This window comes from Eptatretus burgeri, chromosome 8 (assembly GCF_056783735.1).
Source record: "Eptatretus burgeri isolate ZD-2024b chromosome 8, Ebu_testis_v1, whole genome shotgun sequence".
NCBI lineage: Eukaryota > Metazoa > Chordata > Myxini > Myxiniformes > Myxinidae > Eptatretus > Eptatretus burgeri.
Window position 1 is genome coordinate 17,649,686 of NC_140968.1, and position 25,283 is coordinate 17,674,968.

A 25,283-nucleotide genomic window follows, 5' to 3' on the forward strand; every position below is an offset into this window, starting at 1 on the left:
TGTTGGTTTGTGTTTTTTTTTTTTTTTGCATCACAAACACCACAAAATATGCAGTTTTCTTTGTAATTGAATGCCATATTTGTGGATCGACACGCACATGGTGAACTACTGGGAGCTGAGGAGTCATGTCCTCACTTTTTGTTGTCACTGACTATGCACAGTGGGGAACAGAAGTCCTTCCTACACTTGACATGCACAACTTGGCCAGGCACAGTACTAATATTTCTGTTCCGCAACTCATTAGCCTTGGCAATGCCTTCACATCCTTTGATGCGTAATGTGGAAGTTGGCTCTCCATTGGATAGAGGTTCTTCACAGAAAACACACTTGTCCATGATCAGCTAATTACACTGTTATATGAAAAGAAAGAAATACTTTAGCGCTATGACAACAATAATACAAAGCAAGTATAATTGCTTATATTTGGCTATTTCTAAATATGCTAGTTTTGGCGCCATTTTGGCAGCCATTTTGAATGTGAAGTCTGTGACAAGTTTAAAAAGTGTCCAATAACATGTGCCTAAGTGTTTCACATATATTTTTAGCACTATTACTTGCTGAAGTAGGGCTGATTCTAAAATTATCAATTTTGGTGGCCATCTTGAAAAATACAAATGTTCCCCTACTTGGATTTTCAGTGACTTTTCGTATGTCATTCTATAGCATACTTGGAGTGAAAAAAACACTTGAATGGTTTCTATTGTAATTTGTGGTGGGTTTGGCGATACATTTTCATAGATTCCCTGGCCTATATAGTCTGTTGAGCTTTTCACATCCTCCGCTTGTCCGACACATGATGTTCTGTGCATTTGGTTAAGCTCCATCACACCGCCTCCTCATTCTCGTCTCAGGAAGTATAATCTCGGTATGGATTAGTTTTTGTAGAACATCTTGTGAATAGTTAGAAGTTTCCTTGTTTTGGGGTCTAAATTGTTGATCTCCAATTGTGGGCAGTTTATAATTGTACAGCTACATTGGAAGACCGGCACTGCAAGTTGGTTTGTAGCTTTGGTTTTGTTCATTGGAGAGAGGGATGACTTCAGAATTAGTCTTATTCTCCATCGGTAACTCTGCTGATAATTTTACGCATTTTTTGTGTTGTACCTGGGGGCCATCTAATATTCTGAGGTGTTTGTAGGATGCTTCATTTACTCTTTACTTCTTGCGTATGGCAGCTTAGCTGCCGGGGTAGCTATCACTTCTTGGAAGCGTGACTGTCGCTGATGCAGTGCCCCTCTACCAGTACACACTGGTACTCATTTCGCTGACCTCGGAAGGATGACAGGCTGAGTCAACCCCCTGGTGTATTAATTCAGCAGCCAACGTGGCTTGAACTCAGGACCCGAGGATCCCAAGCCGCCACCCTCACCAATAAGCCAACACCAGGCTCTTCTCATTACTGTATTGTTGTCTATTCTTTTTGTATGGATTTCTTGTATGCACTCCTGTGTGGATCCTCAGATACATTTCAAAATTGCATTTATTAGAAAATCGCTGATCACTTATGGAGCATTTCTAAGGATGCTCTCCTGTATGGATCCTCATATGTGTTTTTAAATTGCCTTTATTAGAAAAACGCTGATCACATATGGAGCACTTGTAAGGTCGCTCTCCTGTGTGGATCCTCGTGTGTATTTTCAAATAGCCATTATCAGAGAAATCTTTATCACATGTGGAACATTTGTAAGGTCGCTCTCCTGTGTGGATCCTCGTATGTATTATCAAACTGCCTTTTCGAGAGAAACCTTTATCACAAACGGAGCATTTGTAAGGACTCTCTCCTGTGTGGATCCTCGTGTGTATTTTCAAACTGCCTTTTTGACAGAAACCTATATCACAAATAGAGCATTTGTAAGGACGCTCTCCTGTATGGATCCTCATATGTATTTTCAAATTGCCTTTTTGACAGAAACCTATATCACAAATAGAGCACTTGTAAGGACGCTCTCCTGTGTGGATCCTCATATGTATTTTCAAATGGCCTTTTACAGAGAAACCTTTATCACATATAGAGCATTTGCAAGAATGATCTCCTGTGTGGATCTTCATGTGTGTTTTCAAGCTGCCTTTTTGAGAGAAACCTTTATCACATATCGAACATTTATAAGGACGCTCTCCTGTGTGGATCCTCATATGCATATTCAAACCGCCTTTTTGAGAGAAACCTTTGTCACAAACAGAGCATTTGTGTGGGCGTTCTCCTCTGTGGGTCCTCATGTGTATTTTGATGTTTCTCGGTGAAGTAAAATCTACACTGCATATGTGACACTTATAATGCATTTGCCTTTTAATAAACTGTTTGGGTTTGTTTAATTTAATATTGATCTTTGTGCTGTTTTCACCAGACATGCGCTTGTAGTTTGAAGGTCGTGAGTCTTGTTCTTGGGATTGTTTCTTCAAAGCAGACATCTTTTTCACCGTCAACCTGCTCCTGAACTGTGTCTGCCCAACCGGACTTCTTGATTGTACTTCAAAAACAAACAAGTTATTTTTTCAGATATTTTTTGTGAAGCTCAAAACGCAAAATATTTAACGATTTCGAAAATTTTATCAACACTGAATTCAAAATATTGAATGTTCATTTTGTATGTTTCTGCTCACCTGTTTCAGAACAGACAGTATTGCCGTTTGCCAAATGAACATCTGAATCTTCCTTTAGAGAAGCAAATCTTAAAGTTTCTGAGACAGATGAACCGTTGTGTTGTCTGGATTCCACATTTACAGGATAAACATCACCTGAAAATAATGAAGGAAATAAAGTTTAAAACTGCCAAATATAAACCCAGTCAATAGGTAGTATGCAAAACGTCACTTCCACTGTTAGAACAAGGCTCCATAATGCTGCCGCCATTACAAGAGATGAAACAAAATATTTACAATAACAAATTAATATTTTTATTTGCATATTGTTGTGGGCCGGGGGGGTCGGGTGAGAAGACCACAAGGTTGGGGAAGCTATCTCGGTTCCCACCAGACTCCCCAGAATTGTAGGCCGTCGCACACGAATAATTCCGTGACGCGGTGGGTCGCTTAACCGACCGTGGATGCCAATAACTCAACCGCATGATCTGGGGTCCTCCTGTCTATGGGTTAATCGGGTTACCTAATTAATCACGTGGTTTAAATTACCGGGGAACACACCCTCAGTACGCCTTGTCCGAACCGGATCACACTACCGGACTGGATGCAGCCGAGCAACACTATCAAGGACGTACCGGCTAAAAGGAGTGGATCGTTGGGAATAAAGTCCCGGATAAACTAGGATTCGGACCATGCTGGATCAATGAAAGAAACCATAAAGACAAGCTGGGAACATTCCCAATATTGATTTGTTTGCAATGGGCGAGGAAGGTATGTGGTATAATCAGGATTTATTGGGGTGTGTTGTGCAGAGATAGGGGAGAGAGGTGTGGTGCAGCAAATAAACAGGCAACTTACAAAAGGGGCACAGAGCAGAGTTAATGTGAAATTAATAACAATAATAATGATAACAATCTTCCACAGTCTTCCTTATGCAGACAGGCACCAGTGCGTGCGCACGCACACACACGCACACACACTCCGATGAAGAGAAAGTTTTGAACCAGTCAGGGAGGGGAGTTGAGGTTATGATCTTGGTACCTTTGTGCTTGACAGCACGACGCGCCACCAATATGTTTCGCGGGGGGGGGGGGGGAATACTCCATAATGCAGTACCCGACAGTGGGCGCATCGTCTCTGGCTCCAGCCGCGCGTGCGAAGAGCGTGTTCGTGAAGGAGGAGCTTGAGTGGATAAGGGGCGGAGTCCAGAGTGCGAGGATGGAATGGTAGGTGGTACCAGGTAGGCGGGTGGGGTCGACGTCGTGTGGGTGGAGATGAGGCGGCGGAGTCCAGATAGCAGGAGGCGCATCGTGGTGGTGTCAACGAGGTGAGGCAAGAGCGGGAGAGAGAAACAGAAAGGCAGAGGGACTGCTCCGACCTTTATAGGACTTGCAGCTTGGGGGGAGGGGCCACCCTGAATGGAGACGTCATCACCTGAATCGGGTGCTCCGATTGGCCCCGACCACTCACGTGGCCCACCAACTTTATCCGGAAACCGCCTCACTTCGTTTCCGGCAAGGCCATCCCAGACAGCGGCAGTATTCCGCTCCGACCCTATGACATGACACAAATTGCACACACCGAAATTGGCATGTGAACCGTCCCGCAAAACGCCCGGGCCATGCCCAGGCGACCGTTCAAAGATCCCGCATGCCCGATCCGGCGCCCGACCAGCACCGATCAACACACCCACTCCGTGTGCCAACGTGGCCCGCACTGGACATTCCCCAGCTCGGTCGCAGCTTCACTGGCCGTAGAGACGAGAATACATTCACCATCCCTGGATAATCCACTGCTGCCAGCGAGGGCCGAAGGTACATCGCCATGGATATATCCATGCACATTTAACGAGCAGCGTACGTGTCTGCCTTCGAGCACATTCTATACAGTGCGTGGGGTTCGGCCATTATGCACATGGTCAGCGCTCGCATTCACACAACTCTGCTAGCGTCTGCGCAGGGCGAACACCAATATGTGTCGGATATTGAGGTTGAAAAGGAACAAGCCACTTCTACTCCGCACAATCCTATCCTGCCCAACATGGCGTGGAGTCGTCCTTATCGGCTTCTGTACGCGTTTCGTGCAGCGTGGGCATCGTGCTGGCTGTGTTTCCTGTGTTGTGAAAAACACCATTCGTGCACCCTCTTCAGAGCTATTCATTCGCATGCCCTTTTCATGCAACCGGCAATCTTCCACAGATCATCGGAAGCTCGAGTCGATAATCCCACACCACCAGTTGCACCACAAGACTCGCTGCACACGTTGGGTTTAGTACTCGTCCGGGAACGAAGATCTCTGTGCAGCAGTTCCCTCAAAGTGGCGCCACACGCGCTGGCATCAATGAGGGCCCACCTCACCGTGAAGGCGCACATGCCTGATTTACCTCAGGAATAATCAGACGAAAAGAAGAGTAGGGACGAAATGAAGAAGATGATTTAATCAACCCAAGCTATTAGATAATCGCAACGCACTCCCTTGTTGTCTGCCAAACAAAAGGAAAGGGACTATCTACACGTACAATAATAGAATAACTGTCTTGGGACACCTATCTGTTGCATGCATGCTGTTCCGAGAACCGCAACAATATGTGTGTGTGTGTGTGTGTGTGTGTGTGTGTGTGTGTGTGTGTGTGTGTGTGTGTGTGTGTGTGTGTGTGTGTGTGTGTGTGTGTGTGTGTGTGTGTGTGTGTGTGTGTGTGTATATGTATATATATATATATATATATATATATATATATATATATATATATATATATATATATATATACATACATATATACATATAGGAGTCAAAATTTACAAATGTGTTACATTGCCTTCATGGAATTCGATGTTATAATTTTACCTCTTTTTTGGATACCTTTGCCCAGTGTCGAATATTCTATTCCCACTACGTAGTTACATATCATAGGACATGTCCGTAATAAAGTGCGCGGCATCGAAATTCATCGTTTGTCCGATTTTACATATCTTGCTCTGAAAAACGTTGATTCCAATGCACTAGTTTTGTGACATCTGTGTAGATGCACTTGCATACCCCAAGTCGCCGTACTCGCATACGTCTATTGGAATATTAATCGCCTTTCCCCCAGAAAATATGTTCAGAATCCTTTGTTCTGCAACACGTTTAGCCGGAAAGATCGACGAATTGCTCCTACGGAGCGATGTTTCCTTGGTTTACGTGCGAAATATGTGTCCGTCAAAGTTTCACGGGGAGCATAAATGATGATAAGCTTTACTATTTAGCTGCATTGCAATAAAGATATCAATTATATGTATTAAATCGTAATTGTAGTATACCGACTGCATGAATCGCCTCTATCGATGGCTGATCGTGAAAAACAACACCCGACGAAACTGATGATGCAGGTCTGTCAATTTCTTACACACGTGAAAGTGGTCTGCAGGTCACGTGAACGAGGTACAACAGAAGTGATGACGCCATAGACGTGTGCCTTGTGGCACTGCACAAACAACACGACATTGTTTTCCGATGAAGAAGCCCGTAATGGCCGTGATATCTCTGCTATTATGTGAAAAACGGCATTTTATCCCCTCATATTTCGGTCAAACCTGATGCATATTAACCACACTTTTTTGGAAAACATTCTATATTTTCTTCGTTTTCCAGTGACTGGAAGCGTTTATAATGAGTGAAACCCAAAAATGTGGTGTCAAATGATTCCAGAAGTGACGAATTGAGCGGAATTATTTGAATATGATTTTTCTGACCGGCTGTCACGCTTTTGTAACGCATTAGCGAATTTCGACTCGTATATGTATGTATATATATGTATGTATATGTATGTATGTATGTATGTATGTATGTATGTATGTATGTATGTATGTATGTATGTATGTATATATATATATATATATATATATATATATATATATATATATATATATATATATATATATATATAACCGCAATTTTACACACACATTCCCCATGACGTCCTTTTTTAAGTTTGTTAATATTTAGCCGCGTCTCACGTAGCGAACGCTGGCTCTAAGAGAACTCCGCATTCTTCTTCTTCTTCTTCTTCTTCTTCAGACAAAACCTTTAGGACTCGACTCTTTTATATACAGGATCCAGATCTCCTTAAATACTAAACACCTGTACACATCCTCACATTGAGTGTGCCCTTTGAGAGTGTCTATCATCAACTTTTTAATATATTCGGACATTTGCTTTAAAGTTTCGAAAAGTTCACGTTATTATTTAAAGATTATTCCATTTAATGTGTTGTAATTTCGTAAATACACGATTTTCTCGTCATGAACAGGAGCCTCCATGGCGGGTCTCAGTATTGGCTCCATTAAGGCACGTGACAAAATATCGGAAGTTGTTGTTGTTATTGCCTTTAGGATGCGGCTCTTGGACACATTTGTCCTTATTTATTGATAGGTCACAGGGTTTGGCGGCCATCTTGAATTTACCCAAAAACCTTCAAACATCTTCTCAAGAACTGCTGGTCAGATCAAGGGGAAACTTCACAAATGTATTGCTCACGAGTCATGAATACAAGTTTGTTAATTTCTAATTGATAGGTCACATGGTTTGGCAGCCATGTTGGATTCAAGTAAAATATTAAATAATGTTTTCTCTGGAATCACATAACCTATCGAAGCGAAAATTTGCAACTATCATCTTCCATCATGTCTGCAGACACAGTAAAAATTATGATGTCACAAGTCACATGGTTTGGTGGAGATCTTGGATAGAAAAACGCACCTTATCTGATTAACACAAAACTTCACACACGTGTTCCACTACAGGATTGGAGGCAGAATTTAAATTTATGATGTCATAAGTCACATGGTTTGTCGGCTATCTTCGATTGAAAATTAAGAAATTTAAAAAAAATCTTCTTTTCCAGAACGGCTGGACAGATTGAGGCAAAATTTCACACACGCTTTCCCCAAGACATCCTTTCACAAGTTTGTTAATTTCTAATTGATAGGTCACATGGTTTGGCAGCCATATTGAATTTACCCTAAAACCTTCAAACATCTTCTCCAGAACTGCTGGTCAAATCAAGGGGAAGCTTCAGATACTTATTGCACACGAGCAGTGAATATAAGTTTTTTTAAAGAATAATTGATAGGTCACATGGTTTGGCAGCCATGGTGGATTTAAGACAAATATTAAATAATGCTTTCTCTGGAACCACATAACCTATCGAAGCGAAACTTGGCAAATATAATGTACCCTGCACGAGGGTAAAAATTATGATGTCACAAGCCACAAGGTTTGGAGGCCATCTTGGATAGAAAAACGCATTTTGTCTGATCAACACGAAACTTAACAAGCATAATCCACTTCCCCATTAGATGGAGAATTTAAATTTATATTGTAATTTAGGGCACATGGTATGGCAGCCATATTGGATTGAAAATTAATAACTTTAAAAGTCTTCTTCTCTGAAATGGCTAAATAGATCGAGGCGAAATTCCACATGTATGACCGCCTCTCCATGACGAACAAAAAGTTCTCTCACCTTTTTGATGTATGACACATCGTTGGGCAGCCATATTGGATTGAAGGGAAAATATTAATTAATGTTTACCCTGGAACTGCTACATCAATAAATGTGAAACTTCAGAGAGAAGATGCAGCAGACTTGCGGAATGATTCTTTTAAATTTCAACTCGATTGGCTCCATGTTTTGGCAGCCATGTTGGATTTAAGGATAAATATTAATTAATGTTTACTCTGGAACTGCTGCTTCAATATATGCAAAACTTCACAACTATAATGTAGCCGACATGTGAAACGTAGGTTTAAAATTTCAACCGATCGGCTCCACGGTTTGGCAACCAGAAATATTGAATTATTTGAATCTGAGAACTTTTAGATTTTTGTTGTTTTTTTCCAGAAGGTTCACTTGGCTGCACCTGAAAGCATTTGAGGGAACAGGAATAGCAATTCAATTGATACCGACAATGTCCCCAGGAAAAAGGGCTGACTCCATCCGTAATAATTAGATTGAACACTTTGTGCTGCCCAGTTCGTAACTCATCAGTCCCACGCTGTGTGGAAGCAGGGCTGTATTTGTATCACTCTTAAATAATGTTTTCTCTGGAACCACTTATCCTATCGAAGTGAAACTTTGCGACTGTCATCTCCAGAAAGTCTCACGTTGTATCAAAGGCGGACGTCTGAGTACCCGGTCATCACTGCCAGCAGTTATAAAGTGGCAGTTCTAGTCTGTTTCTGGTGTATGTTTCCCTTCCATCCCCTCCCTTAGATCAAATGGCTGCACAGCTGACACTGCACTTGAAAAGGCTGAATGCCTAAACTCCATGTTTGCTTCTAAATCTTGTGTCCTAAACCCATCACTTTCTCTACCCACTTTACCCAGTCGCACTCAACTGTCCCTGGACTCTGTATCCTTTTCTCCTGACAAGGTGGAGAGCTTGCTTTCAAACCTCGAGTCAGATTCTGCAACCGGTCCAGACGGTATCAGCCCACATGTCCTCAAAGCCTGCTCTTCTGCTCATGCTCACCCTCTCTCTGTTCTATTCACCATCACATTTGCTCAGTCATTTGCCATCTGCTTGGAAATCAGCAAACATGACCGCTCAGCATAAAAAAGGTGCAAAAACAGATCCCTGCAACGACAGACCAATTTGCCTTGGTCGATTTGCCAATATATATGTGGAGGTTGCAAACATCACTTCATAAAAAATATGAGGGGAGGGGACCGAATGGACCGGCATACATTGCAAATCATCAGCAAGGTTATGGAATCCATAATCACTTCAGACATTAAATCCTTCCTCTTCTCCAATGGCTTGATTTCCAATCAATTTGGTTTCAGACCAGGTCACTCTTCCCTGAATCGCTAGATGTGCTGCTTCTGCTCTCCCAACAATGGATGGAGGTTCTCAATGCCAGACGTGAAATCAGAGCAATCTCTCTTGACATATCATGTGCTTTCGATACTGTCTGGCACCCTGCACTACTCACCAAACTCTATTCCAATGGTATCCAAGGCCATCTTCACTCATGGCTCACAGGCTTCCTCTCCTGTCACAGCCAACATGTGGCCCTAAATCGAGTTCTCTCATCCCCTCTTCCTGTCCAGGCCGGAGTTCCTCTAGGCAGCGTTCTGGTTCTGTTCGTTTTCTTGTTTGCAACAATGATCTCTCCGACTCTGGAAAATCCTATTTATCTATTTGCAGATGACTCCACCCCCTGCCGTACCATGTGTCATCCCTCAGATCGGCAAGCAGCAGCTTCTACGCTCACTGCACATCTGGGTAAAATCACAAACTGGTCAAACACATGGAACAAGTCTTTCAATCCAGACAAATCTCACAATGTCTCTCCGACAGGACCGTTTGGAACCCCCCCTCCCCCATCAACTTTCTCAACAATCCTCTGGAAGAAGTCCTTTCTTTCAAACTTCTGGGTCTCACTATCTGCCATGATCTTTCCTGGGAAAACTACATTTCCAGCCTGGCCTCCAAAGCCAGTCGCCGATTGGGCATCCTCCATTGTGCAAAGTCCTTCCTCGGCCAACCTGAGATCCTAACCACGTACAAAGCTTTTGTCCATAGCCTGATGGAGTACTGCTCTCCCTTCTGAGATGGTGCTCCTGCCTCTCACCTTTCTCGGTTTCACGCTGCAGAAATCAAGGCATTTAGGATCATTGGTATCTCCAATGGTGAGGCTGAGTCTTTGGGTCTCTCATTCTCTCAATGCAGGCAGGTCAGTGGTTTTTCTGTTTTCTACAGTCTCGTATTGGGTCTCGCCCCCCCCCACCTCCTTTGCTCTGTCTGTGATACTGTATGTCCCCTCCATATTTCCGCAGGGTGCTCAAGGTCCGCCAGCAACCACCCTCTGATAAAACTACCAAAATCACGAATCACTGCTCACCTTCACTCTTTCATTCTTTTTTCCCGCCTTTGGAACAAACTGTCACACTCTTCAATCCCACTCTTCCCTCCAGGTCTGCAAAACAGCTGTTCACCACCACCTCTTATCTTCCCCCATTCAAAACCACGATCTTTTCCATCCCATTAATCCACCCCAAACCCACCTCCTTCAAATTCCATGCTTTCCTTGCTGAAAGTTTCCTGTCGTGTAAGGTTCCGAAAGTCCCTGTGGTGTCCATCTTGTTTACCCCATGTTTCCTACCCAACCCTCTCACTTCCATAGATCTCCTAATGTCTCTGTTCCCCAGATTGAGGCGAAATTCAACATGTATGATCGCCTCTCCATGACGAACAAAAAGTTCTCTCACCTTCTTCTATCACCAGCTTCTCTCCTGCCCCTCTTGTCTCCTGCCCACCCTGTTGTGCGTTAGCTCTTATATGAGCCTCGACAATGTATACAAAAAAAAATTCGCTGTGGATCACGAATCTAAATTCTAAACGTTTTCAACACAAAATTGTTCCAAAAAAAAAACACATTAATGGTTGAACATCAAGGTATTTCTTGACATGATAGGGTGTATAAAATAGTGACATACCAGACTTGGGTGTTAATCCATCATCCTGATTGTGGAGGTTGCAGACATCACTGAAACCGATTCCCCGGAAACCAGGAACATTTTCCAGTTGCACATTTTGGAATCCATTAAACTTTGGGCAGAAACTAGAAAGTTCTCGAATAACATTCTCCAAGTTGACGAATAGACTTCCCAACAGAGAAGAGCCTGCAAGCTGGACAACCTGCGGCTTCAAAAAAGATTTCACAAATTTACAGAAGTCAGCATACATTGCAAATTTAAATTTCTCTTTGGCGAGGGAGAGGAGCTCTGTTCGCAATGAATCTGAGTCTGCACAAGCTCGAAGAACCTTCTGATTCTCAATTCCAAGTATACTGATCACTGCTTGGGCTGTTTCTGCTCTCAGACCTTGTGATTGGAGCCATTCCAAGAAGTTGTCCATTTCACCGATGACCTGCCAGGGACACAATGCTCATGTTAACAAAGAAAAGGTTATACGTGTTATTTTCGTTACTCTGCATTTTATCCAAACAATGTAGGGTTTTACAGCCAGTTTGTTCACCCCATGTGGGCTGGCAGTGTGGCCTTGAGGTCGGAACACTTGCCTCTAAGTTGTCTCACTTGGGTTTGAATCCCGACACGGCAATAAACTGTTACGGTGGTGTTTCACAGATAGGGAAAGGGATCAATGTGCGTCCCGTTCTTCGGATGAACGTTCAACTGGGCATCCCCTCTCGCAGCATTAGTTGGTGGACATTTAAATTCCCATGGCATCTTTCTCAAAGAGGAGGCAAGCTATCACCGACATACTGGCCAAATTCCAAATTTCTTCGCTAATATACAGGGGGCTCTACATCAGCGGCACAGTCATACTTGCAGCAGTGATGCAACCAGCAGCAACTGCAAACAAAATGAAAGAAGCAAAAATGAAGGTGTCCCCCCCTCACCACTCCCACCCTCATTCTCTCATTATTGTTTCATCAATAAGCATATAATCAATGTGCATAGACAAAAAGGGAAAGCATCAACAGTAACACCATGTTTGCACAAAATAAGGACATAATAATCAGAAAGCCATGGTTGGGAAGAACCTCATTCCTTTTCTTCTTCCTCATTTCCCTTTGATGGACACCCAGCAGGATTAAATACAAAATCGGCCAAAAGGGCAGACAAGCTCCTTGTGAGCCAACGACCATCTATATCTGGTGTCAACTGCATCTGCAGACGTCCTCCTGCATTTGGTTACCTTTTCTAGGAGGTTTTTGGCAGTATTTGTACTCTGGCTATCACAAAACACACTGTAATGTGTTTTGTGGTGGTGCTGAAGCATGGTCCACCAGACGAGTTTCCTCGGGTTAATCTGAGGCATCCTGTCGGGTGGGTGTCTGGAATGTCCTATCCTTAAGGGATGGGGATGGGCCAGGCATTTGCCTGAGGGATGGCCTGACGGAGGCCCCTTGAGTACAAGTGGAAAGTGGACGGAGCGATATGGTGGCGCATGCTTCCAATGAATGAATTAATGAATTTCCCTGCATACAGTGTGAACTCTAATGTTTCGAATCTGCTACTGCCGACAACCAGGGCCGGCCCGAGATGAAATGATGCCCCATGAAAGTCATCGTCTTCGGAGCCCCCTCTCTGTTTGTTCATGTGAATACCTAATGAGGGGGTAGCGAGTGCAGGCAGTGGTGAGGCGGTATGGGGTGGTGAGAGTTTGGCAGTGGTAAGGGGATGTGGGGTCGTCAGAGTTGGCAGTGGTAAGGGGGTATGGGGTGGTGAGAGTTGGCAGTGGTAAGGGGGTAGTGAGAGTAGGCAGTGGTGAAGGGGCAGTGAGAGTAGGCAGTGGCGAGGGAGCAGTGAGTGTAGGCAGTGGTGAGGGGTATGGGGTGGTGAGAGTAGGCAGTGGTGAGGGGTATATGGTGAGGAGGCATTGGTGAGGGGCAGTGATGAGGAGGCAGTGGTGAGGGGGCAGTGAGAATAGGCAGTGGTGAGAGGGCAGTGAGAGTCGGCAGTGGTGAGAGTCGGCAGTGGTGAGGGGTATATGGTGAGGAGGCATTGGTGAGGGGCAGTGATGAGGAGGCAGTGGTGAGGGGGCAGTGAGAATAGGCAGTGGTGAGAGGGCAGTGAGAGTCGGCAGTGGTGAGAGTCGGCAGTGTTGAGAGGAAGTAAGAGTAGGCAGTGGTGAGAGGATAGTGAGAGCAGGCAGTGGTGAGGGGAAAGCGATTTCATGGAGTCGTGAAGGGGTTGCGAGTGCATTTAGTAGTGAAGGGGTAGTCAGGGCAGGCAGTGGGGAAGGGGTAGCGAGGGTCTTGTCAAGGGATAGTGTTTGGTTGTTGTGTATTGTTCACCACAAAACAGCCTACGCCAGCCCCCCTTTTCCTGGCCACCAATTGTTTTCTTTAATTTTAACACCCTGATGATATCCCTGTACCTGCTCCACTTTTCTCATCCCAACTCTCCCACCCCCCTCGCCAATCCCATTATTAATTTTAGTCATTAATCTTGACATATATTTAATCTGAATCGTGGTGTCAATATAGAACAGACATGATAGACCAAGTTTGAATTGCCACCTCATGTGCCAAATTTCCTTGTTAATACCTGTTACATTTTTCTGGCTGACTCACCCAAAGCCAGAACCCCAGGCGGTCTCCTGGCCCCTAAATCCAGCCCTCACCCCACCATCTCTTTTAATAATAGGCTCATGCTGTCTGTCACATCCTGAAACACAGAAATGCTCCTTGGAGAGAAAACAAAATGCTCCTGACCACGTACAAAGCTTTCGTCCGCAGCCTGATGGAGTACTGGTCTCCCTTCAGGGCTGGTGCTCCTGCCTCTCACCTTTCTCAGCTTCACGCTGTGGAAACCAAGGCACGACATTCCAGGCACCCACCTGAAGGCACCTCCTCAGGTTAACCCAAGGAGACCGCCGTCTGGTGGACGACACCTCAGCACCACCCCGACACACTCTCCCGCAATCTGACCTGGGAGTGTTACCCCGTGGTTTCCCTCCTATCATCAAAGATTGGGGGTCCCGAAGGCTTTGCCCCAATCCTGTCATCTGGTGAGCTGCCCTGAGAAGGAAAGCTGCACAGGAGGTACTCCCACGGAGTGGGTTTTCAGATTTTTTTTTTTATACTTCTGGAATGTTTGCCGAATGAAGGGTTTTACGGTGGCCGGAGTGCAAATCCTGCCACCAACCTTCTAATAAGAAGTAACCCAACTGCAGGACGATGTTCGCAGACACAGATGGGCATTAGATATGGATGGCCCTTTGCTCACAAGGAGCTCCTCCGCCCTTTGATAGGTTTTGTTCTTCTTCCTGCTGGGTGTCCATATCAAACACCCTCCTCACCAAGAAACTTGGTGGGGGAGACGGTTTAGTCGACGACAACCTGACCATGGAATGGGTTAAAGGAGATTTACATGGAACCTTTAGCAAGTCACAGATCTAACCTGACCTGATTATAAAGACAGCTATGAAGGAGCAATATTAACCCAAACCCTCAGTCATTCTGAGTCGATTCAATTTTTACTTGTGCCACCAAACCTTGACATAGTCCATTTCCACATTCATAGCTCATGTGAAACACCTTGCCCAACATTGCCAGTTTGGTACTACAGACGACATGTTAAGAGACTTGCTCATAGTGGGAGTGGAGCAAGATCGAATTTGCAGGCGTCTAGTTGCTGAACGGACTCTGACATTTTCCAGTGCGAAAGACATCACTATCGCAATGGAGTGTGGAGACAAAAATGCTGCAGATATTGCTCGCTCCATTGCTTACCAGTTTGGAACTGACCTGTCATCTGTCAATCGTGTGGAATAACATCCAACCAGAAAATCTGATGCCAAAACGCCTGGAAACTGCTTGGTGCTTGGTGCTGGTAAATGCTGTTTCCACTGCAATGGTGAGCATTCTCCCACTCTGTGCCCTTTCAAGAATTCCACTTGCAACTACTGCCACAAGGTGGATCATATCACCTCTGCATGCTTGTCTCGAAAACGGAGGGCAAGGAGAGAGGAATGCAAAACCCACCTCCTTGACTCAGAGCATAACCAGGAAGACATGACTGATGAAGACAGCCCTAACAGCCACAGTGTTCAATCGTATGACCTTTTGCACACAAAGTCTGGCAGTCAGTCTACTCCTATACTGGTTATAGTAGATATAGATGGATGGACCGTGGAAATGGATGTACGCGGGTGCTGCCGTCTCACTCATGAGTGAACCAGCTTTCCGTAACCTGTCGGGGAATTATGAACAACCCAGCCTCCATTAGTCCTCAATCTGTCTCACTACATTTACCGGTGAGTCAATACAAGCCCGCGGGTCATGTGATGTCACAGTAAACTACGGCAACAACACTCACCAATTACAACTCTTGGTCATCCCCGAGGATGGACCCACACTTCTCGGATGAAACTGGCTCGATGTTGTCAAACTCAATTGGGAACACATCCATCGACTGCAGGCTTCCAAGCCACCAACCGTACTACAGCACCTCCTCGTGAGATACCTGGATGTCTTCAAGAATGAACTCGGGACATTGAAGGGTTTCACTGCCAAGCTCAGTGTTGAGAAAGACGTGAAGCCAATTTTCTGCAAAGCACGCCCAGTTCCTCTCACATTGCAAGAGAAGGTTGATGCAGAATTAGCCAGACTGGAAAAGTTAGGTATCATTGATGACTTGTATGCAAAACTGAGTGGAGGACAGTCATTCACCAAGCTCGACATGAGATCAGCTGACCTACAAGTCATTCTGGATGAGATTTTCCAAAGAATATCTCACCATTAACACGCATCTGGGGCTCTACAGATACAACCGCCTGAGTTTTGGTGTCATCAGCACCAGGAATCGACCAACATTGTATAGATAGCCTCTATTCGCTGCTGAACCACACGTTGTCCTTTACCAAGATGACATCCTAGTCACTGGCCGCTCAGAGCTTCATCATCTTGACAACCTCGAACGTGTGCTATGCATTATCTCTGACTCTGGACCATGCCTGAGGAGAGACAAGTGTGAGTTCATGGTTCCGTCTGTGACCTATTTGGGCCATGGTATCGATTCCGAAAGCTTACATCCCACTGTAGAGAAGATCAGAGCAATCAAAGACGCCCCAGCTCCAACCAACATTTCTGAACTCAAGGCTTACATTGGCATGCTGCAGTACTACAGCAGGTATATCCCCAAGCATTGCTACCATGCTTGGCCCACTGTACTGCCTGTTTAAAAAAGGCATCACTGGAAATGGGACATTCCAGAGTCATCAACCTTCCAGAAGTCAAAGACATGCTGCAGTCTTCAAATGTGCTAGTTCACTACGACTCAGACAAACACATGGTCCTGTCATGTGACACGAGGCAGTATGGGGTTGGTGCTGGAGAGAGAGAGAGAGAGAGAGAGAGAGAGAGAGAGAGAGAGAGAGAGAGAGAGAGAGAGAGAGAGAGAGAGAGAGAGAGAGAGAGAGAGAGAGAGAGAGAGAGAGAGAGAGAGAGAGAGAGAGAGAGAGAGAGAGAGAGAGAGAGAGAGAGAGAGAGAGAGAGAGAGAGAGAGAGAGAGAGAGAGAGAGAGAGAGAGAGAGAGAGAGAGAGAGAGAGAGAGAGAGAGAGAGAGAGAGAGAGAGAGAGAGAGAGAGAGAGAGAGAGACCAATCGCATACACTGTCCCCGGCTGAGAATAACTACAGTCAGCTGGACAAAGAAGGACTTGGCATTGTATTCGGAGTTGAGAAATTTCATCAGTACATCTTCGGTCTGTCGACGTTTCATGATATACACGGACCTCAAACTACTGATTAGTTTGGTTCAATATAAAGCTACCTCAGAGGTCTTACTGCCTCGGATCATACGCTGATCACTTTCACTCTCGGCTTATGATTACGACATTACGTACAGGCCTGGCTCCACAATTTCAAATGCAGACGCCAAGAGTCGCCTGCCACTTCCGGACACAGTGTTTAACCCCCCGGCATCTGGCAGTGTGTTATCTCTGATGGAGTTTTTGAATGACAACTCAATCGATGCCAACCAGATATGGACCTACACCAGGTGTGACCCACTTCTTTCCAAGGTCATTCATGCTACTGGGCATGGGAGGGCCTTCTACGCGATGCTGACCCTGAATTGTATTCGTACAGTCCAGGCAGAATGAACTAAGTGTCGAGAATGGCTGCTTGCTGTGGGGATGCCGAGTGGTCATCCCCCCAAACTTGTGCACAAAGATTTTGGATCAGCTTCACGATTGTCATCCAGGCATTGTAAGGATGAAATTGCTGGCACAGAACTATGTCTGGTGGCCTCACCTTGACTGTGACATCAAACAGTGTGAAACATTGTTATCTATGCCAAATCAGTCGAAACTCCCCTGCAAAGACACCACTGCACCACTGGGAATGGCCCACTGAACCATGGCAGAGGATTAATCTTGATTATGCTGGACCCATCGAAGGCCGTATGATCCATATTGTTAGGAATGCTCACACTAACTGGATATATGCCTATGAAACACATCCAGCAACCTCACACGCAACTATAGAGAGGTTGCACCAGAGCTTTGCCACGTATAACAGTCACTGACAATGGAGCCTGTTTCTCAAGCTCTGAAGTCACCTGCCTGAATGGTATATTTCACAAGATTGTGAGCCCACACAATCAAGCTTCAAATGGACTCTCCGAATGCTCCATGAGTTTCGTCAACTCTGGTCTAAATAAGATACACAACGGAAGCCTTCAGACCAGACCATCACGTTTGCTTTTCATTAACCGCATCACTCCCCACACTACAACAGGGGTGACACCAGCTGAGCTGCTGATGAAACGACGTTTGCATACACGACTGGATTGTCAAATACCAGATGTGGCATCGGTCGTGTATCAAAATCATTGGAAACAGAGACTTCATCAGGACAAATATGCTGTACAGTGCTCTATAAACATCAGGGACCCGGTGTTTGTGAAAAACTTTGGTCGCGGAAAGGCTGGCTACCAGGGAGGGTTCACAAAAACGAGGGACGGTTGTCCGACAAGATCAAACTCGAAGACAATCGAGTCGTCCGGAGGCACCTTGATCATGTCCGGTATCGGTCTTGTGATCCTATCATCTTCACAAATGACATCTCGCCATTTCCTGAACCTGTGAAGAGTGACGTTGGTGCTGCAGGTGATACTGCACCACTCCCTGAGGCTGACCCCAATAACGCTGTTTGAGCACCAACAGCGGGGCCACCTGTCAGCTTTGTGCCCTGACGATCATCCAGAGTTCCAAAGGTTCCGATCCACCTTGATTTGTTGCCAATACTCATAGATTCATGATCATTGTATTATTTACTAGTGTCTTCATTACTCTTGTGTTCATCTTTAATGCATTTTCACATTTAATGGGAGGCGGGAGATGTCATGCATTCATGTATCAGATCAACCGGAAGCATGGTCATCAGGAAGCGGTAACATAGATGGTGAACATGCCTCAGGCCAAGATTGAGAGTTATCGATCGTTCACCGAATGTGGAAATAGTGGACTTGTTCAGAGCTTGGAGAGTAAATGCAGATGCTTTACATTTGTGGGTAAACGTTGAGGGTAAAACGCTGACCTCAGCTCCAGTGTCGACTAAAAATCTGGTACCGGTGTTCCTGTGGACTGATGAAAAATAAGCGATTTTGTTGTTGGTCGCCAGAATGACGAGTTGCTGCTTGTCCCTGGGCGTGGTTTTTCCTGACTGTGAAACGGGGCGTGCTGTGAAAACTGCAAGGCTGAACACACTCCTGTGGATCCTCCCCAAATTGCCAATGATACCAACACGCTCCTCCTCCTCCATGTTGCTGTGCACGATGGCATTGTCGGATCAGGCCAGATCAAATATGTGACTTTCTGCAGGTACCATGTAAACATGTACTCATCTGTTTCATGGTCTGTTTGTCGGCAACTAAACTGTCTCCACCACCAGGTGTCCTGGTGAGGAGGGAGTGTGTCTCGACATGCACACCCATCAGGATTAAAAACAAAACCTGTCAAAGGGTGGAGGAGCTCCTTGTGAGCCAACGGCCATCCATATCTGGTATCCAACTGTGTCTGCAGACGTCCTCCTGCAGTTGGGTTACCTTTTTCTCAGAGGTTCATGGCAGGATTTGCACTCCAGCAACTGTAAAACACTTCATTCCGCAAAACACATAAAAAATGCAAAAAAAACTGAAAACCCACTCCGTGAGAGTACCTCCTGTGCTGCTATCCTTCATAGGACAGCTCACTGGGTGAGGGGATTGGAGCAAAACCTTGGGGACCCCCATTCTTTGATGATAGGAGGTAGGAGATTTTGATAAAATCATGGGGTAACCTGCCTGGGTTGGGTTGTGGTGTGTGTGTTGGCATGGTGCTCAGGATAGATGTCATGTATTCACGTATCAGATCAACCGGAACAGCGGTCATTGGGGGGGGGGGGCGGGAACATAGCTGGGCAAGATGAAGCTGGGCTCATGGATGGTTCTGAGATTTGTGTGTGTGGAGCACAATAAAAGACGGATGGTGCACTCAAACTGCTTTCCCTGGTTGATACATTCCAATAGCTATACAGATACACATAGAGATAGATACAGACACATAGATAGACAGGACAGACGCAAACACTGATAGACACAGAGATAGATAGACACACAGATGTATAGATTGATAAACACAGATGGACAGGACAGAGGTACACATATCGATAGATAGACAAACACAGAGACAAACAGACACACATGGGAATGTAGATACATGGAAACACACACGGATATATAGAGAGATAGACATACAGACACATGGAAATATAGAAACAAATGCAGATATATAGACAGATAGATTGACACAAATATAGATATACATACAGACACAGACACTGATAGAGACACATATATATATATATATATATATATATATATATACAGGAGATAGACTGACAAACACAGATAGATAGACTGACAGATATATGATAGATAGACAAACAAGAAGACGTCTTGCAGCGCACGATACTTGCAAAATCCATGAAACAAATTTGGCATCAAAAATTATTGTTGATTGAATTAAATGACCAAATGTGCAACTTCTCTTCAAATTTCAAGTCAAAAAAATCCTCAAATATATATATATATATTTTTTAAACAAATTTTCATATGTACAACTTCAAAATCCTCAAATGAAAATTGAGAATTTTAGAAATGCCACCTGAGTTGTTGACCTTTTGTTCGATGTTGACCTCAAAAATAAGTGGCTCATTGAATTCAGTGACCTGAAATACAATTGCTCTTCAAATTTCAAGTTAATCAGATGAAAATTGAGGATTTTAGAAACCCCACTGAAGTTGTTGGCCTTTGGCCTATGTTGACCTTTCGACTTTTTGACCTCAAAAAGAATACGCCTCTTCCTTATGACAAACTCTACCATGTGGTGAAGTTTCGTGAAGATCAGTTTAAAAATGCGACCTGGAGGTGACAAACGGACAGACAAACAGACAGAACAAGCCGGTAGGCGGCGATGGGTCACCGAGCATGGAAACTATAAGATATAGAGCAAAATGGATGTCATATAGCGGATAGAGAATCACCTTAAGATTATGCATATCAAATCTCATCCAGTTCCATCTACTGATAACTACTCGGTATCCATTAGAATGAAAAGTACTGAAAATGCGGTTTGAAATCGGAAATCCCCAAAGTTCGAGGGGGTGCTGTGGGTGAACAAAGATCTAAATCGAAAATCCAGCTCGATCCTTTGTGCACAATGTATTCCAGACGATTAGTGTGAATTTTTATGACCATCCGACTATAACCCTAGGAGGAGTAGCATTTGGCGCGAAGGCACCTCCAGCTCTCGCATATTATTGATTTTTGCACTAATTGACCTTTGACCCCTGACTGAAGCGAAATCGGTCAATATGTCCTGAGGCAAAGTTGTAGTACTCATTGAGTACCATGAACCTGCAAAGTTTCATTTGTATCGATGCACTCACCTGGTCGCTAGGGGGCCTTCAATTTTCGCGCATACCCTAATTGTAAAGTATTCCATATATCACAAATACCGGAATATATTTGATAGAGCATCACATGTAGATCATTTGTCCCAAATTTCATAACCTTACGTGGGATAATGGCTTTCGGAATTGATTTCGCGTGAACGGTACCGATTTTGAAGGTTTTTCGGTTGTTGCTAGGGAACCAAAGCATCCCTAGCAACCATCACAATTTCCAAAGCACTAGGTCATAAGATGTACATACCACCCGAGTTTGGTCAAAATCCGCCCACGTTTACTACCAATTATGCTGATGACAAACGAACAAACATCCAAACAAACAGACAGAATTACTGACAATTAGGGTCACCCAATAACAAAATTGACTAACCAATATACTTGAAAATCTTCGATTTTGCAAGTAATAAAGAAAACTAGAAGGGCACTTGGAAGAGCGCATATTTTTGGCACCTAATGCCTGATCCACGAAAACACATCGGGCCCAATACACTTTTGAAATATCATGCTTTGCAGTGCTATATCGTTTTTTGGCCCTATCTCTCAATGGTGAAGAATCACTTTGACAATTAAGAAATTTTCGTATCCAGATCTGGATTCGGATCTTCAAAATCGAATCAATTGGTCCTTAACACGCACTCAACCTATCGACGAAGTTTCATCTGAATCCGTCCACAACTAAGTGGGGGAGAGGGTTGGAGGGACGATTCTGGAATCTTCCACACTGACAAAAATTGCACATGAACACAAAAAGGTTTGCTGTTAAGAGTGGCGTTGCCAGGGTATGAAAATCTGGAGGGGCCATCAATCATTTGGGGGCACTCACTCAAAATTGATAATGGAAAATACAAGGTAAGTGTGATCTCGTATAAATACATTTTTACACCCAAAATTCTGGGGCCAAATTATAGTCTGAGTGGGCATGAGTACCGAGCAACGACGAGCGAAGTCAGGAAGGATCGGTGGGTTGGGGTTTGTTCAGGTGACATTCTCCTTCAAAGCCTCACGTCAGGGCCCTGTATAACCAAAATCATTACGCTTTTACATGCAAGTCTAATGTTAACTCGTTCAATTGTTGAATTTAGCCTGTAAAATCCACCGCTCTTGCGACTGAGCGCCCCCCTGCCGCTCCCTTTTCCCTTATCACCCCCTTAGATCCTCCCAACACCTCCAGTGGGGTGATATCGTTCACTTTGGGAATCACTAGTTTAGCCCCATATCTCTCAATGGTGAAGAATCACTGAAAAAATTATCAAATCTGGATCTGGATTCGGTTCTTCACGAAAATCGAATCAACTCTTCCTTGTCACACACCAAACATGTCCACCAAGTTTCGTCTGAATGTGTCCACAACATTTTGAGATATTGTGCTATATATCGTTTTTGGCCCTATCTCTCAATGGTGAAGAATCATTTTAAAAATTATTGTAGCCGTATCCGGATCCAGATCCGGATCTCCACCAAAATCTAGTCAGTTCATCCTTGTCACACACCCAACCTGTCCACAAAATTTCACCTGGATCAGTCCACAACTTTTATTTGATATCCTGCACACAAACAAACAAACAAGCAGTCATAGACTGGTACTTACGAAATCGTCAACTTGACCTCTGACCTTGTCTAATAAAAGCTGTCTCTCGAGAAGGTAGCGACGCAAACCAGAAGTTTCTACGATGATTCTGTACCAAACTATCAAAAATCGTAACGTAGCAAAACGTTACGCAAAACGAAGCAAAAATCTTCATTTCTCCACGCAATTATTTCATATTATTTTATCAAAGTCACAAAACCGTAATATTCGGCCATCCACCAACAATCTTTCCATAATCCGACGGCTTAGCGAGTCAGGCATGCGACGATAACCTTTATTGGGATAAAAAAATGACTTTTGAACACCATCTTTATCGAAAACACCGTCAGCGCGCACACGGAAAACCTTAACGTGATCAACGACGCCTCTGCTTGAGCGCGCTGCACCACGTGACGAGCTGTGACGCGGCAAGTGAAATATTTTTTCTACAATCTTAAAACGTCTCCAAAACATCCGATTTTTACCAGAATTTCGACAACCGAGTTTTAAGCGTCCTTAGCGATCGCAAAAAACGAAGACAAAATTAAAATCGAAGTTAAAACGAACTCGTAACATGGACCGAAGCAAAAATACTCCATTTCTCCACATGAATTTACGGAATTATGTTTGACCTCACTGTGACCTTGACCTTTGACCAATTTTGACCAAAATCTAATCAGCGCTAGCCAGCACCCTCCTGAATCACGTGGTGTAATTTGATATTGGTAGCTTCTTCCGTTCTCGAGTTATTGTGCCTACAAACAAACACACAAACACACACACACAAACAAACACACAAACAGAGGACGGAAGTCATCAATATACTTACGAAATCTAAAGCTGGTAGGTGACATGGGTGGTCGCTAGACTAAGGCAAATTTGAAATATGCAGATAAGAGAACACATCAGATGGCATTTTTGCCGTTCGTTGTTCCATATAGGAACATGACGAGCAACTGTCCATTCATCATTTGTGTTCGATTCCCTAACTCTATGGTAGGGAATCCCAATGCGAACGTTGGGGTGAAAGCATGTAGTAATATAATTGCATACTAGTCATACAGTTTTTGACGGATCGGGCTGAAAATTTTTGACGAAGAGGTTGATTATAGTGCGCATCAAAGCCTGGAAGCCGATTTTTGATTTTCGAAAAAATTATTTTTTTAGGATTTTACAAAAATTTCAAAGTCCCGTTGCTAGGCAATGGTGGTGTCCATAGCAATGGTGCTCAAAAGCCCAGAACTAGATCCTGGTATGAACCTACCAGTCAAGTTTCATCAAAATCGGTTGATTCCTCTGGCCTCCAGAGCTGTCCATTACATACAAACAAACAGACAGACATACAGACAGACGGAAAACCTGAGGCTAAGGGAAGTCTAGCGACCACCCAACAAACAAGAAATAGACGTTGTACAGAGCACGACACTTGCAAAATCCACCCCCCTCTTCAAAGGTTGCCATGGATACATCAAATTATCCATTTCATTAAGATTAAAATTCACAATCTTAATCAGAGTTCAGATCAATCGGATGAAAATTGACAATTTTTCAGATGAAATTTGATGAATTTTAGAAGTTTGACCTTGAGTTGACCTTTGACCTTCTGACCTCAAAAAATAGTTGGTTTCCCAACTCAGTGATGCAATATGCAAATCTCATTCGAGTTTCAAGTCAATCGGATGAAGAATGACGATTTCAGAAATTTGACCTCAAAATCAATCAGGTTCTCAGTTGAGACTGACTACCTCTTCAACTTGGTATAAAGTTTCATGATGATTGGTTTAGAATTGTGACTTGTAGGCGACACACACACACACACACACACACACACACACACACACACACACACACACACACACACACACACACACACACACACACACACACACACACACACACACACACACACACACACACACACACACACACTCGTTCGTCTCCACCTGGATCAGGAGCAACGGTCAAACCCCCCACACATCTCCCAGTCCCTGATTTGTATTCCCTGAACAAACTTCGGTTCATCACGGGACATGAACCTTCATCGGAATCGTGTGTGGAGTTTGGCAGAAGAGAGAAAATACCCATTGTACCTTCTGGGGGTTTTAAACTCCACTTGGTGTTAATTAACAACAGGGAAAACAAATCGACCTACAAACAGGGTTCATGTGATGAACGGAGAATGACAAGTCGTGAAACCGCAGTGATATTTCAGAGTAAAATTACATTATTCCTGTTCATCAACAAATAGAAATACCTGTAAAACCTCCTTCCACAACACCTCCCGTAACCATTTGGAGCAGTTTATTGCCGCACAAAATGGCGTTTGACCATTTGTTTGATTTTTTCAATCTGTGACGTTTTCAAAACAAGTGAGATCCGTGACGTGGGTCAGCTAGGTCGAGCTAACCAAGATGGCGCCGGCCACGTGACTTCGAACTCACGACGGCTACACTTTTTACGGGTTATGAGCGTTCTATTTATTTTCAGTTCTGTGGTTCAGGTGATGTCACGTCCGCAAAATCGGAACGCAATCCAACAAGTAAAATACACAACTTTCAATCGGGTAAAGGATAGCAATGGTGGCGATCCGTGATGAAAAGGAAAATAACAGTGATTACGAAGAAGAGGAAGAAGAATGATGTTCGTTAAGAGGATGAACGAAGAAAC

The 25,283-nt window shown here is 44.1% G+C and overlaps 1 protein-coding gene and 1 long non-coding RNA gene across 2 annotated transcripts in view; both read right to left on the reverse strand.

Moving 5' to 3' along the window:
* Positions 1–25,283, reverse strand: part of LOC147021206 (uncharacterized) — a 777,227-nt gene that overhangs the window by 662,538 nt on the left and 89,406 nt on the right. The gene's annotated exons all lie outside the window — the stretch shown is intronic.
* LOC147021215 (uncharacterized) lies at positions 1,516–25,071 on the reverse strand. Its single transcript, XM_085893687.1, has 4 exons — positions 24,871–25,071; positions 11,063–11,495; positions 2,602–2,736; positions 1,516–2,468 (listed from the first exon to the last, which is right to left on the reverse strand). Exons 2-4 carry the CDS (start codon positions 11,481–11,483, stop codon positions 1,516–1,518), a joined length of 1,509 nt encoding a protein of 502 aa, XP_085749813.1. The 5' UTR covers positions 11,484–11,495; positions 24,871–25,071.